General features: G+C 38.5%; 1 protein-coding gene across 2 annotated transcripts in view; it reads right to left on the reverse strand.

Annotated features, from left to right (window-relative positions):
• Window positions 1-8391: 8391 nt before the first annotated feature.
• LOC121278775 (arf-GAP with SH3 domain, ANK repeat and PH domain-containing protein 1-like) overlaps window positions 8392-16308 on the reverse strand; it is a 393348-nt gene continuing 385431 nt past the window's right edge. For both annotated transcript variants that reach the window (XM_041189209.1, XM_041189210.1), the window contains one exon: window positions 8392-11162. In XM_041189209.1, the coding sequence (XP_041045143.1) occupies window positions 11088-11162 (75 nt within the window). In that variant the 3' untranslated portion in view covers window positions 8392-11087. The remainder of the gene's footprint in view (window positions 11163-16308) is intronic.

Consider the following 16308-nt stretch of genomic DNA (forward strand, 5'->3'; position numbering starts at 1 on the left):
GAGCTCTAACTTTGTTCACAAGCCTATTATGTAGGATTTTATCAAATGCCTTTTGGAAGTCCATGTACACATCAACAGCATTACCTTCATCAACCCTCTGATACCTCATCAAAAGACTCAAACAAGTTTGTTAAACACTATTTGCCCTTATCAAATCTGTGCTGGCTTTAATTAATCTACATTTGATCAAATGACTTAATTTTCTCCTGAATTATCATTTCAAAGCTTTCTCATCACCGAAGTTAAATTGACCGGCCTGCCAGTTATCTTATTACACCCTTTTTTGAACAAGGGTGTAATATTTGCAATTCCCCAGTCCTCTGGCACCACCCCTGTATCTAAGGATTGGTAGAATCTCTGCAATTTCTACTCTTAATTACTCCCCTCAGTATCCAAGAATGCATCTATAGTCATTGTGACTTATTAACTTTTTAAAGTATTGTCAACCCATCTAATATCTCCTTTATCAATTATTAGCCCAGCAAGTGTCTCAACTACCACCTCTTTCACTATGACTTGGGCAACATTTTCTTTTAGAGAGAGAAGCAAAATACTGATTTTGTACCTCAGCTATGTCCACTTCATCCATGTGTAAATTCCCTTTAAGATCTAATTGGCCCTACTCCTTTTACCAGCCTATTGCTATTTTATGTGCCTGTAGAAGACTTTTGGATTCCTTGTGTTAACTGCCAGTCTCTTCCCATGCTTTTTGCTTATTTGTTTATTCACTTCCTCTCAAACTTTAATATTGAAGGCCTTAAGCCTAGTTATCCCTTCATAGCTCTGATTAAGAAAAATCTATCAATCTGATATAAAATGAATAATTTATCTAGCATCAATTGCTATTGTGGAAGAATGTTCTGAACTTCCACTACCCTTTGCATGTAGAGATGAATCCTAATTTCGTTCGTGGATTTGTTAATGTTCACTTCCCATTAAGAAAAAAAGATCCTATTTCTCTTGGTGTCAGTTGTGTCTAACGTTATGAAAGTTATTAATTCTCAAAGTTAAAAGTACCATCAGTTATGGATTGTTTGAAGTATATAACCGTTTCCTCTGCGACACCCTGGTCTAGTCCTCAACACTTCAGCCCCTTCCCATGCCACCTTCACATGCAATCACAGGAGGTGTAACACCTGCCCCTTTTACTGTCTTCACTGTCCAAGGCCCCAAACACTCTTTTCGTGTTGAAGCAGCTACTTACTTTGTATTCTTTTTCCTTTATTCTTGCATGAGATGTGTGTCGCTGGCAAAGCCAGCATTTTTTGCCCACCCTAACTGCCCTTTAACTGAGTGGCTTGCTAGGCATTTATTAATAGTCAACCACATTACTATATATCTGGAGTCATATGTAGTCCAGACCAGGTAAGGGTGACAGATTTCCTTCCCTAAAGTGAATCTGATGGGGTTTTATGACACCCTTACTTCCCTCAGTATCTTCCCAGTGTAAATTTCAGGGGCGAGACCACCACTTAGCTGGCTCGCCCCGCTTTAATTTTTCAGGTGACAGCCCTCAGTATGAAGTGGGAATTGTGCTTACCTCCAAGAGGACAGCCTGTCTCCTAGAGCTGCTGGCCAATTGTAAGCTGGTAGCTCTTCACACTTGCTGTACCAAGCAGGAACAGTAGCCACAGCTGATGTTGCAGGTAGGTTAATTAAATGGCTGACAGGCCCCAGCAACTGGGAGTGTAGGGCATGTTGGATAAGGAGGCTGGGGAAGGGCGGATATGGGGAGGTAAAACTATGGGAGGCCTTCAATTCACACAGGCAACATGGGAAGGAGACACCTTCCCCTACTACTGACCAGCAGCCTGCAGGCTTAATCTAAACCTACATGTTGGGCCCAGGCCTCTCCCACCACTCATTATATCGAAGTGGTGGCAGGATTAGGCCCTTAATTGGGCATAAATTGCTGCCCATAAAATTATGGAGCGGGCAGGGGCAGGTAGACCACAGTGATAAAGCACACAAATTTACAGTCCACCCATCTGTTTTTCTGCCCACAAGTGGCCCATCATAATTAGCTCCATGTTTTGCATTTGGATTGCGCTGTTCAATTATACTACGGACACACTCGGTCTGGACAAATGCTCTATTTCTTTACTACAACCATTACTACTCTTTGCCTTTTATTCCAGGACATCTTTGTCATTTAACATCTCGCAGACCTGATGAGTATTTCTGGCACTTTGTTTTTATCTCCAGCATTTGCTTTATCTTGCTTTTATTGTAATTTTAAGTATGGTCGTTTTGTTGGTGGTCTTTTTACCCATGTTGCATGCCCCTGGAACTTCACTTTTTACATTTTGAATTAAGCTGTTGCCTTGGATAGTCTGCCCTCCTTATTTTTTTAAAGATTACCAGTAAAGCTTATTGAAGCTTTGTGCATAATTATTTTATGTGCAGTGGTCATTATAACTTGTTTCTCCCTCAACTTAGTTCTACACTACCTTTTTCCACATCGATGGCTCCCTTTACTCATCAACTATGTCCCATTCTTCAAATAAATCCACTCTGCACTTAAATGTAAGTTGTATACAGACATTTATAATATAATCTGATGGGGCACAGAATATTGAAGAAATGAAATTATACTGTAACAACTATCATGTGATCTTTGCCTCTATGCTCTCTGCCATCATCTTAACTTTTTCACCATCTTTATGGAATTCAGCAATCTTTAACTGTTTTATTGCAGATTTTAGAATATCATGTTGACAATACAGGTTACTTACATCTCTCCCAAGAAATGCCAAGTTTTCCTTTATCAGGTGCATATCTTAATCAGACCTGAAGAAAACAATTAAAACTTCATTTAAAACATGTTGAGTTACGTGTTTTTGTTAGTTCCAGACGACTAACTAATGCACTCCTTGCTAGCCATCCATATTCTACACTCCATAAACTTGAGGTCATCCAAAACTACCCATGTTTTAACTTGCACCAAGTCCTGTTCACCCAATGCCGCTTTGCTCACTGGTTAAGTAAGCAATGCCATGATTTTTTAAAAAATTCTCATCCTGGTTTCACAGCCTTGCCATTTCCTATCCTTGTAGTAGAAACTTAACTTGGTTTCACAGCCTTGCCATTTCCTATCCTTGTAGTAGAAACTTAACTTGAACAGCCACATAAGCACTGTAGCTGTGAGAGGAGGTTAGATATTGGATGCTCTATTACTAGTATCTTACCTCCTGGCATCCTAAAGCCTCTCCTATCAACTACAAGTCACAATTCAGAGATGTGATGGAATACTCTCCACTTGCCTGTATAGTGCTCCAACATTAGCAGTTTTACACTATCCATGACAATGTAGCCACTTCATTGGCACTTTAATCATCCACTCCCTCCATCACACTACACACTGCAGCAATTTGCCAATGCTTCTTTTACTGCACCCTCCAAACTGATGAACTTTGCCATCATGAGTTGGGACATGTCCATAATTTTGACAAAATCTTTATTAAAATTTTTTAAAGCATACATGAAACCTCATCCCGCCTATGGATAAGGTTTCATGTTTTTTCTAGTTCCCGCTGGGGCTCCTGGCCTGCCGAACAACTTTAAGGTTGGACGGCCAGGTCCTTTAATTACTTAATTGACCCTGTCAATGGCCTCAATTGGCCATTGACAGGTCGGTGGATTTGGCTGCGCTCCCCGCTTCCTGAAAATTTAAATCGGGCATGGTGAAGTTGGGAGTTCCCCCCACATCACCGTGCATCATTTTATGCGTCGGCGAGTGGGCCCCGTCCCCGCTCGCCAACTCGTAAAATTCTGCCCCATGAATGAATAATAGTAATAAATCTCCACTCCAATTCTGGCCTCTTTAATTGCTCCATCACTAGTGGTCAGTCCTTTTCAAAACCCCTCTGTCTCTTTCTCTCCTCCTTTAATGATGGTTCTTTAAAACCAACCTCTTTGACCAAGCTTCTGGTCATCTGCTGTAATATTTCCTTTTGTGGTTCAGTGACAAATGTTGTTTTATTCTCCTATGAAGTGCCTTGTGATATTTTACAATGCTAAAAGTGCTACATAAATACAAGTTGTTGCACACTTCTGGAATTGTTTTTATTCAATTTTTTAAAACATTGCTAATGCTATCTCAATTCATTTTCTTCTTTTATGTCAAATACATCAGCTCTGCAAATCTTATGTAAAATCCAAGACATATATATTGCTCCTATAACAATTGAAATATCTTTCTCGTACCCTAGAACAGAGTGCAAGGAAAAGCTATTTTTGGGCAGTTTCTTCTCTTTAGATTATCCCCTAATGCAGTCGTGTCAGTATTGAATTTTCCTTTCAGCCTTTTAAAATCCACTAGTCTATTGCTGAAAAGAGATATGTTTGCCAAAGCTTTTCATCTTGCACCCATCAGGACAAATGTAAGAATGCCAAACTTGAAACAATCACAACAATTTATACTACAGGAGAAGAGGGTGATGATTGGTTGGCAAGTCAATTGATTTTCTGAGGCATTGCCAGTAGTCTCCATACTTTTCCACATGTTGACTGTTGAAATTAAGACATATTACACGGTCTACAAACCTTCCCAAAACCATATCTTCCTTAACTATTCTTTCCTCTTACACTCTCTCTTTACTCTTTTGTAGTGTCCAGGGCTTGCCAACATTTTCAGTTTCCATGAGAAACACGTTCTTCATGAAATGAGCCCTAACCTCCTAACCCATGCATGTCTTCGACATGTAGATTGATACCTTTGCTATCTTTAAATCTGCTGCTGCATGTAAGGATTCCTTACACACCTTAATGTGCTCCATCCTGCATTCCAATTCACCTTTGAGTTGGAGCAGTCCAATGGGCTCCCCTTTCCTCTGTGCTAGTTGAGAAATCTGCTAATGGTTTCTCCACTGCAGTCTTCTGCAAGCCTCCCTTCACGAGTCAATATCCATGTTAGGATTCGTATACCTCCATGCTTTATAAGATTGGCATTATTAGAAATCTAGAAAATAGGGCCCTAGCCATTTGCTTACCTTGCACATCAAAGCTATCTTCCAGGACAATGGCTATCCCGATCAGATCATTGCTCGCCTTGTATCGCACAAATTTGTAAATGGGCCAAAGGCTGTCACTTTTGGAACTGAAAAGTGCCCACTCTATCTCAAATTAACCTGGAAAGACTAAGTATCTCAAAAATATGAACAGGTTAAGCAAGCTGTTTCATTCTGCTACTATGCAGTGGTGTCATGAGTGATATTTTCCACTGCTGCCATCAGTCCAAAAAGATGTTCTGCTTACCACACAATTGAGCAACTTTGTGTATGAATTTCAGTGCTGGTCTGATGCCAGCACTAATTGGCTGATTGAATCAAACGACATGATCCTTCAGCTGTTGGTAATGGGCAGAGAACAGACTATACTCAACCAGCCTGTGATCACTAAACCCAAAACAAAAAGTCTACAGTTAGATAGGATTCCGCAATTGGGCAGCATGTGCTGAACAATCCTGAGATTGTTAAAAAGCTACACTCACAACCAATTTAAGATAATTAATCGAGCTCATTACATGGTTCTTTTACCCGTGCTAGAGTGGCACACATTCGTACATAGGGACCCCTTTGCTGCAAACAAAAGGAAAATGTTCTAGCCTTGTGCTTTTTGAATTACCCAGGAGCTTGGGGAGCCAACATTTCTCACTGTTTTCTCTGTGGCAACACTTGAGCCAATCAGAGTCAACTTGCCAATCAATCAAAACCCTTTTTCTCCTGTGGTATAAATTGTTGTGATCGTTTGAAATTTGGCATTCTTGTGTTTGTTCTGAGGAGTGCAAGATGAAAAGCTTCAGCAACATGTCTCCCTTCAGCAATATTCAAGTTCTATACTACCAATTGACTGAAACACTTATCCCTTTTTCACTTCATGGAAAACGTTTCAAAGTAGTTTGATGAAAAGCATCATGTGAGATTAGCTAAAGGCTTTTCTAAAGTTAACGAGTTAAATTAGAAATAGCAAAATTTCTCTTTTGGATAAATGCTGAAGTGCACCTCTGTCTAAAAAAGAAATACAGTAATGCAATGAAAAGATTTCACTCAATTATGATCACCTTCACTTACTCGTTCCCAGGCCAGCTAAGTTCAGGTGGTAACATTCTCACCTTCAGTCAAAAGATTGTGGATATAGCACACAATATGGTTTGAATGCTATTTAGACCAACAATCCAGTAGAAACAAGGAAGCGCTGCACTTGGAGGTGTTGACATGGATGTCGCAGAACCCATGATATACATGCATTAAACGAACGGTTCACTTGAACTCTTCACTTGCATGTTCAAAGTCTATTTATTTGAGGCAAATCCAGTGAATCAAGGTTTTGAATGCCATTTTAACAGCTTGGTTTGTATACATTCAGATAGATCCAGCTTGAAATGGATGATTACCAGCTTTATTTAAACATATGAAAAGAAACTGGGATATCTTAAGCCCTCTTTAAATAATATCAAAGGTGGTTTTACCCATTTTAACATCAGCTTGTTGCACATAAACAGAAACCAATTTAGCTCAATAGCTTCTAACTATATCCTATTGATTGAAAACAAGAGGGCATTTAAATGAGAATTTGGGTGGTACTTAAGACACCAACTCTCAAAATAGTGTAAGTTGCAATTTGGCAATAATGTATGCATTAATAAAGAAAGTCAGTATTAATATAAGGCAAACACCACTTAAGGTGAATTACTCATAATTATAGCACACTAGGGCTGATTTTACGATCTGAACTTTTGACAGACTCTCACCCGCCAGTGCACATTGGGAAATTATTGGTATACTCCCTATGATTTGCTGTCCATTGAAATGAATGAATATGAAATTGAGAGGAGCGTGCTTGTGATTTCCTGTTATGTAAATCCAGCAGGATTGTTGAAAGCTTAGATTAATGAAATAAATCTTTAAATATATTTTGATTCTCAAATTTTAACACTTTAGAATCTGAGTTCTCCAAAAGGGAATTGATTTTTTTTCCAAAGCTACTGAAGTACAAATCTGATCAATGTATGGTAAAGCTTTCTGCTGAAAAATGAATTTCTGTATGGCATCAATGTACTTGCGTTAACATTTTTATTGTGTGAAGTATTTCACAATATTTTTATAAAGGCAGATAAGATGCAAATCCACCATCAAAACTATACTATTAAAATTACTATACTTTTAAAATTAAATTGAGCATGTCCAATTGTGATTAATGCATAGTCAAACCTGAATATTAGTAATGTGCTTTTGTATTGCTGAAAAAAGAGACATGTCAAAACTTCTTGCATTTATCAGGACACTTTGCAAGAATACCAATATAAGGAGAAACAACAATTTATACTGTATGAGAAGAGAGTACTGATTGGTTGGCAAGTGGACTCTGACATTCCGCCTGTTTCATCTAAACAAAATAAGTGACAGCCAATTGCTGACTCATTTCTCAGGACACTGCCTTGACCAATTGGGGTCAAGCTGCCTGGTTTAAATTTCAAATAACGTTCGGCAGTTAACTGTCACCATCAGTGGTGCATTCTCCATGATAATGCCTCTCCCAGAGTCCATTTGCCAACCAATCAGCATTCTCTTCTCATACGGTATAAATTGTTGTTTTTTCCTTATATTGGTATTTTTGCGAAGTGTCCTGGTGAATGCAAGACAAAAAGCTTCAACATGTCTCTCTTTTTCAGTAATCCTCAAGTTCTGTTCTATCAAATGACTAATATGCTTTAGTTTTTCATGTTGACCTTGACTCTAAATCATTGTTTGCCATACAGGGTAAAACAGACAATGTGAAATTATGGTGCTCTTTATTCCTCTTGTTGATTGTACCCCTTTTTTCCTAAAAACCAGCAGCTGGTAAAAATCAAAGGAAGGTAATAGTACAAATTTCATGCTATGGTTTGGAATTAAGCAGTTCATTCATAGTTATTTATGTTTAATACATTTAGTCATTGGCAAAAAAAAACCAATGTCAGCATGAACTGTAGTATACATTTTGATTGTGCAGTAGTTCCAGCTACTAATTAACACCTTTTTCAAACTGCAATTTTAAGCATGTAAATTTAAATTCAAATTACAATGCCATTAAATGGATTTGTTGCACACTTTAAACAGAGTTACTGATTAAACTACTTGTGCTACTTCCCTCTTAACTGTAAAAATGACTATGCAATTAATGTGATTGACTTGTTTTATGATACTTCTATTGTCTAAGCATTCACTTCAACAGCGACATCAACTCGAATTTACCAAATTTTGCCTTAGAATGGTAGACAATACTTTGTGACCAATTACTGTATATGGCATTAGCTATGGAAAACACAGGAAATAGCGGTATACACATTAACTCTTGCTAGTTTCGATTAAGGAAGGAATGAATGAGAAAAAATAACTACATTCAGTTTAGAACATGTCATAGGATTTTATGTTGCAGTATAACATTGGAACATAAACAATTTTGCTTTTTAAAATATCTTCCAATAGCAATTTTTGTACATTAATAAAAAAGAACAGACTGCAAACACATGACATGGTAAGCCGCGGTCATATTGCACACCTTTACATCCAGTAGGTTGACTGTACCACCTGATTTACTGAATACATACTTTAAGGGAAGTCTAATCCAGGATAAAAGGCATACATTATTGAAAGAATCAGAGCAAAGTGCTAAAATCCACAATAATTGCTCATCATTCTACATGTGATTATAAGTTATGCATTTAGAACTATTTTAAAATGAAGTAAATTCATTTGAAATAGTAGCATAAAATTGTAGCTTTAAGCACAATGCACCATCAATTCAAATTTGAATGTAGTCAACAAAATATTGATCTTCAACTGTCCGTGATTACACACTGGTTTATACAAAAAGCTCTGGCTAACCAAACTCCGCCAATTTAATGCAGTAACTATGGCAACTGCGTGTAATGAATGCATCACAAAATCCATAATCAATAACTTGTCCACTTCTCCACTTGGGACACAAATAAGATAAAATTAAACAACTGAAAATTTCAAATTGCTGGGGGTGTGGGGGCAGGGGAAGGTTTGGGACCCAGTCACGTTCTGCAGACCTGAACATCTGAGAGACTGAATATAGGAGGTGTACTTGGAACAGTTCAGCATAGTACAAGACCACTGCAGCACCAGGCTAGAAGTCTTATCTCATACAGGTAATACACGATATTCAATTTAATTTTTATTCCTTTTCATCTAAGTTTACTTAAAGAAATAGGTACCTTTATTAAGAATTAAATTACATCCTTATAAAGAATAATGTAATCAGTTGTCATTAGAGTTAAGCTTAACCCCACATTAACTGAATATTTTAATTGTATCAAGACCTACCTTTTTCTTGCAAAGGTATGAAATGTAAGCAGGCCTCCTTTCAGAATTGTATTTTATTTTTGGTCCCTAAAATGAGTTGGAGTAACTGAATATCAGTAATGAATATGAAGCTGTATAGTCATTAAAGCCTTAAGCAACCTAAAGATCCATTGTCACTTTGTTCCACAAGCAGTTCAAGATTTGTGCAAATAATGCAATTTATTCTCTATGACAGAGCACAAGTAACCAGTTTGAATTTGTAGGTATTTTGTTTAAAAAGAATATGTAAAGCCTGCCTCTCTCTCCCTCCAAAATGGCCAATTAACCACACAATGATTAAGTTAATACATTCAAAGACAAAGTCTGTTTCATGTGAATGTACGCTGTATCACAAACAGCAACTTTCAAGATCATACTTGCAATGAAACTCTGCACTTCATAGTGTCCAATGGTAATGTATTTTGAACAACAACAAAAGAGAGGAAGGAGAATTAAGTATTTGACAGATTTTAGAATGGTGCCTTCAGCTTAGAGTTTTACGTGCAATGGTGTACTATTCCAAATGATGTAAACATATGTAGTACAGTTTTTATATATTTGAAAATGGATAACTGTACACATTTCATAATGTGTATACAGCTGCTCCTACGCTGTGTACTGTTTGAACAAGTATCTGTGACTAATCAATTTTTGAGGGTCTCCACTCCCAGGTGTTGTTACCACAGCGAAGAGTTAACTTAAGGTCATCCATCTCTCTGGTGCAGGAGGCAGTGACATTCCCTCTGTCACAGTTAAAACTGGACTTGTTTGTGCTAATGTCCTGTAACTCAATCAGCTATATCCAAAATCATACAGGTTCTTCGGAGACATCCAAATCTTTTTGTTACAAATTAAACTACCACAATTGCATTGATGATTGAGATGGAACATAACCTATTTATTTAGGCTAGTAACATTTAAAAAGTGAATGGATGAGAAGGAAGTGGAAATTTTTCACCCCCAACAAACTAACCCGAGTAATCCAAGCACTGCTCTAAAATCCTAACACCAGACTTGAAAATTAGAAATACATTTGCAGTTTTTCATTTATTCTCAATGGATCCTCCAAAAGGCTCTCTTGGAACAACTTAATCTGTTAAACTGTTTATCTGTAACAGGTAATAAATCCTTGTGCGGAATTCTCAACATCTGTCTCCTCAGAATGAGGTAAAAGAAACTTTAACAAGTTCCCTGGTCATTCACTCTCAAGTAACTGTCTGATTACTTACAATTAAAACCACATATAATCCCATGAGTACATTAAGAACAGTATGCACAGCATCCATGTTAAAAGCAGAAGGACAAAGAGGATCAGTGCAAACTGAAACCCGAACCTATCCTCAGCAAAACCACTAATTTTACTTTATTCAAAATACTGAGATGATGTCAAGAACAAAAGTCAAGCTTATATAGTTAAATTACTAAATGAGGCTGCCTATAATCTGACAAGCAGGCAGATGTATCCCATCAACAGCATAGGTAAGTTTAATAAGTGCTAGATGCCATGGATGGCTGCAGTACACCAAATAAGGCGTGCCTGGTTCCAAGGCTATTATAATACTGGCAAAGGCAAGTAACACAGTATTTACAATACAGTCACCTCGTGAGGTGGATCTTAAATGATTTTCTTGATCGTCTATGTACAAAATATGCACACAAATAAGGAAGTTGCAGCCGCTTTACATCAACTGGAAGCATCCACCGCTGTGAATGTGTGACACTGAAGTTCATAGGCTGTTAATCAGATAAAATGTGCACAAAGGACACTGGAAAGACACCACTTCTGTCAGGTTGCCCCTCAATATAGCCAATCTGTCAAAATTAAGAACAACATAAAGATTTAATATCTCAAGAAGCAGATGTTTGTTCTTCCACTTAACATGCAAACAAAAAATACATTTTTATTTAATCCTGATGTGTTGGAGCCATGAGGATGGAATATCAAGTAAGTGAGATAATCGTAGCTGTTAACAATCACCTGTGCTCCAATCCATTATGCAGATAATGGAAAGCACTGCAGCTTGCCATCATGTGACAGAAACTAGCTTCTGATACCAAATATTTTATTATTTCAGGAACCAGAGAGAAACTAATCAGTCAGACTACCAGTTGCAAGACATCAGCAGCAGAAAAGGCACACCACGCCTTTTTAAGCCTGACATCTACTGTCTCTCAAACCAATTCCTATTCAAAACCCATCTGTAAAGAAACTTGAGTTCCTGGTAAGAAGAAACTACAAGCGACCTACTGCAGATCCATCTCTTCGAGGGAATCCTACAATAATCCCTGAAGTACAACTACAGTTATTGAAATCACCTAAACAATCCTCTCCAGGCCCAAAGACTATTCTTCCTACGACAAGCCAAACACATGAACAATGAACCATTCTTTTGTTTACAATTTGTAGAAGTGCACTAAGCTTTTGAACTATATCTTTCTCGTGTATGTGTGGGTGTATAAGAGTGATGTAGCATTTAGATTTTTGGGGTGGATGCGTGAATAAATAATCCTCTTTATTTAAACTGAAGAAAGCTTGCTGCTGTTATTTAAATTGAATGCACACACTCCGGACGCTAAGAAACACACACATCTTCCTTTCCAAAACCATATTGATTCTGGACAGTAAGGAAAAGGGTACAAGAGTTTTAGTTCTCTCCTGACCCTGTCCTAACGCATGCAATTTTAAGTTTTCACCAATAGGTACAAAGTCTTTCAGCATGCAATAGCTATTAGTAATTCCAGATCTAAGCACAGCAGACAAATTTCTGCAGCAACTTACAAGTAGTGAAACTAATTCAAATATAAATGATTATTTTATATGACTTTTTCATTAACTTTTACTTTTTTTTAAGGAACGCTGGTCTGGATTTGCCCCCTGTCAGGGGTGAAGTTGAAGGGCGGATGTGCACAGGCACGCTTCCGATCGGTGCCCCCGGTTGGGGGTGCAGCACCATTTTACATGGGCAGGCCAATTAAGGCCCGCCCAGTCTGATGTCCGCACAAAAGTGCTGTTATGCTCCCTGTGCGAGTGGGGGGGGGGGAGGTTCCTAAAATCGAGAGTGCGCTCTTTCGTGCATACGCACGAAAGAGCGCGCTCATCTCCCTGAGCCTAAGTGCTGCCTCAGGGAGATTGGCTCTAAATGTAAAAAAGCTAAAAATAGAAAAATAAAACTTCCCTAACATGTCCCCTCATGTGACACTGTCCATAATTTTTACAAAAACTTTATTAAAATTTTTTAAAACCTACATGAAACCTCACTCCGCCCATGGTTGAGGTTTCATGCTTTTTCTAATTCCCACCGGGGCTCCTGGCCTGCCCACCAACCTTAAGGTTGGACGGGCAGGTCCACTAATTAGTTTAATTACTCTGTCAATGGCCTCAATTGGCCATTGACAGATCAGCGGGCGTGCAGCTGATTTTCCTGCGTCCCTGCCTACTGGAAAATTTAAATGGGGCGCGGTGATGTCGGGAGTTCCGCCCTACGTCACCGCGCGTCATTTTACCTGTCGGCGAGTGGGGGAACGGGACCTGCTTGCCGATGGGAAAATCCTGCCACTGTTTTCTTTGATGGCAAACTCAATGTTTCTTCCCTGGTCAGATACCAACTTTGGTTGACCAGCTCCCTGCCATCCACCAATGGCTCCTCAAGACTAGCCATTAAGAAAAGCACAATAGCAGCTGTATTGTTTCATTTAAGATCTTGTGCTCTAATGTAGCATATTTTATTTCCATTTTATCAACCCCAAGTGGTCCCATCCTATACATCCCTCTCAACCAAATGCATTTGGAGATCAGCTACCAATTCTCTCAAAAACTTTAAACGTGCATTTATAGCCTGGGGTGATCAGCAAACTAATTTTTGTTTAAACTGGGCATTGAGGGAATGATGTGCAAATTTGCAGATAACAGTAAGATGTGTATAAGAATTAGGATTATAGATTATGTTTGAACACTAATCCAGATCTAGACTGCTGGAGGATTGTGTCCATAATTGGCAATTTACATTTAACTCAGGGAAAAACAGTGTTATGCATGTGTGAGGTCAAATGTTGAACATACCAAAAGCCTTCATAGAAAACAAAATAATTAAAATAATGTAGAATAAGATAAAGGAAAAATGAATCTTGGCATTGTAGTGCATCAACCTGAAAAGGTTCACGATCAACACCAGGAAGCTATAGTTAGTAAACAGCAAGGGTGAAAGTGGCCAGAAAGGTCTGAAATATTTCTGTGACAAGGAACCATGTAATTATAGCAGTCTTAATGGTCTGTAGTGAAACGCAAATGCTTCTATGCCATTTCAAATGGGTGGAATTATTAGAGTTCAAGTGGACAGAAACATTAGTTTTCCCTATGATTACCTTCTTTTACCATCAAGACTGTGGGCCAATGTATTTGTATAAAATCATCTAAGTGATCTCAGCATTCAATGTGGTTAGTGCATGTAATGCAGGGTGAAATCTATACTAACAACAGAACATGACCTTGCTGGATTATGAACATGCAAAGCGAAGCAAAGGATTATGGTGGTGCTTCGCGAACTATTTTCCAATGTGACATTTTGGTAATTTTTCAAGTAGTCCATCCAGGAGCTGCTGGATGAAAGCTGTTGCTGTTGCAGTCACTGGCTGGAGGGGTGGTTGGGGCTAGATTTCCGTCCTCCATAGCTTCCGCATAGTTCTAGCCGCTTGACAGCAGCTTCAAAATTGCAAAACATATCGGGGCTCCCGTTAAGAGGGGGAAGACAGAAGCGGGCCAGCGCTTGTTGATAATCATGATGACTTAATGACGAGTGAGAAACCGGTGGTCAGAAAGACATTTCAAAGGGCAGAATTCCATGAACAAAAGGTGGAAATTTCTCATCCCTGAAATAGGGTGCTGGAATACAGGACAATTCACTATTAAACAGTGTACCACTTTGTCCTTGTAATAAGTCTCAGTGAAAATATGGTGTCTAATTTTAGTCATCTCACAGGGTGAGTAATATTGAGGTTTTGGAAAGGGTTTACCCAGTTTAAAGCATCAAATAGGCTCCTATCTTCATACTTTGGAGAAGTCCTGATTTGGGACTGATTTGATCAAAGTTTTACGGGACTAGACTGTAATTGTTCTACTAATTGTTCCAACCGAATAGATTAGGGAGAACAATATTAGAGTTAGGAGGTGAACCTTTTTCCAGAGAATAGTGGACCAGTGGAGCAGTCATACAGCTCATCAACGAAAACTGATTCATCAAATTCCTTCAAGTGAGAGTAGGTCCTGTTTCTGGCTGGGTGGGCATTATCTTGTACAAGAAGTGGATCAGATGGGAACCTCAGAACAGATTCATAAGGAAGAAAAGAACAGTTGGAAATGGAAGGCAAAAAACAAGGAAAATGTTAGAAGCTATTATTATAGATGTTATAGCAAGGCACTTAGAAAAATTCAAGATAATCAGGCAGAGTCAACATGATTTTGTGGAAGGGAAATCATGTTTCACAAATTTATTGGAGTTCTCTGAAGAAGTAACATGTGCTGTGGAAAAAGGGGAACCGGTGGATGTACTGTACTTAGATTTCCAGAAGGCATCTGATAAGGCGCCATATCAAAGGTTATTGTGGAAAATAAAAGCTCATGGTGTAGGGGGTAACATATTGGCATGGACAGAAGATTGACTAGCGAATATGAAACAAAGTAGGCATAAATGGGTAATTTTCTGGTTGGCAAGATGTGCCACACGGATCAGTGCTGGGGCTTCAACTTCTTAAAATTTATATAAATGAAGGGTTGAAGGGTTGCTAAATTTGCTGATGACACAAAAATAGGTAGGAAACTAAGTTGTGAAGAGGACATAAGGAGGATATAAAGGGATAGAGATAGGTTAAGTGAGTGGGTAAAGATCTGGCAAATGTATTGGAACGTGGCAAATGTTAAATTGTCCATTTTGGCAGGATGAATAAAAAAGAAACATATTATCTAAATAGTGAGAGATTGCAGAACTCTGAGATTCTGAGGGACCTGGGTGTCCTAGTGCATGAATCACAAAAGGCTAGTAGGCAGGTACAGCAAGTAATTAGGAAAACTAATAGAATGTTATTGTTTATTGTGAGGGGAATTGAACATGAAAGTAGAGAGGTTATGCTTCAGTTATACAGGGCATTGATGAGATCACAACTGGAGTACTGTGTACAGTATTGGCCTCCTTATTTAAGGAAGGATGTAAATGCATTGGAAGCAGTTCAGAGAAGGTTTACTCGACTAAAACCTGGAATGGGCAGGTTGTCTTATGAGAAAAGGTTGGGCAGGCTAGACTTGTATCTGCTGGAGTTTAGAGGAGTAAGTGATGACTTGATTGAAACATTTAAGATCCTGAGGGGTCTTTGACAGGGTGGATGTGGAAAGGATGTTTCCTCTTGTGGGAGAATCTAGAACTAGGGGTTACTGGGGTCACTGTTTAAAAATAAGGGGTCGCCTTCCTCAAAAGGTGGTGATAGGTAGCAGTCTTTGAATATTTTTAAGGCAAAAGTAAATAGATTCTTGATAGGCAAGGGGGTGAAAGTTATCGGGGGTAGGCGGGAATGTGGAGTTGAGGTTACAATCAGATGAGCAATACAATCATCAATCATGATCTTACTGAACGGTGCAGCAGGCTGAAGGGGCCGAATGGCCTACTCCTGCTCCTAATTCATATGTTTGAATGTAAAACTTAGTAAGCATGTTTGGCAGATAGAGGAAACAAAGGCTAAAAAATAAACAACACTGGAATTGGGCAGTTTTAAATGGTGTATAATTCAATGCAAGAAGTCTAAAGAATATGGTGGGTGAGCTGGGAGCACAGATGCAGGTTTAATTAGTAATCTTATAGTAAAAGATACTTTGGGAGAAAATGATCACAATACAATTGAATTCCATATTAAGTTTGACAGCAACATATTCCAGTCTCAAACAAGAATCTTAAACTCAATTTCATAGGTTTGA

This window comes from Carcharodon carcharias, chromosome 6, assembly GCF_017639515.1.
Source record: "Carcharodon carcharias isolate sCarCar2 chromosome 6, sCarCar2.pri, whole genome shotgun sequence".
Lineage (NCBI taxonomy): Eukaryota > Metazoa > Chordata > Chondrichthyes > Lamniformes > Lamnidae > Carcharodon > Carcharodon carcharias.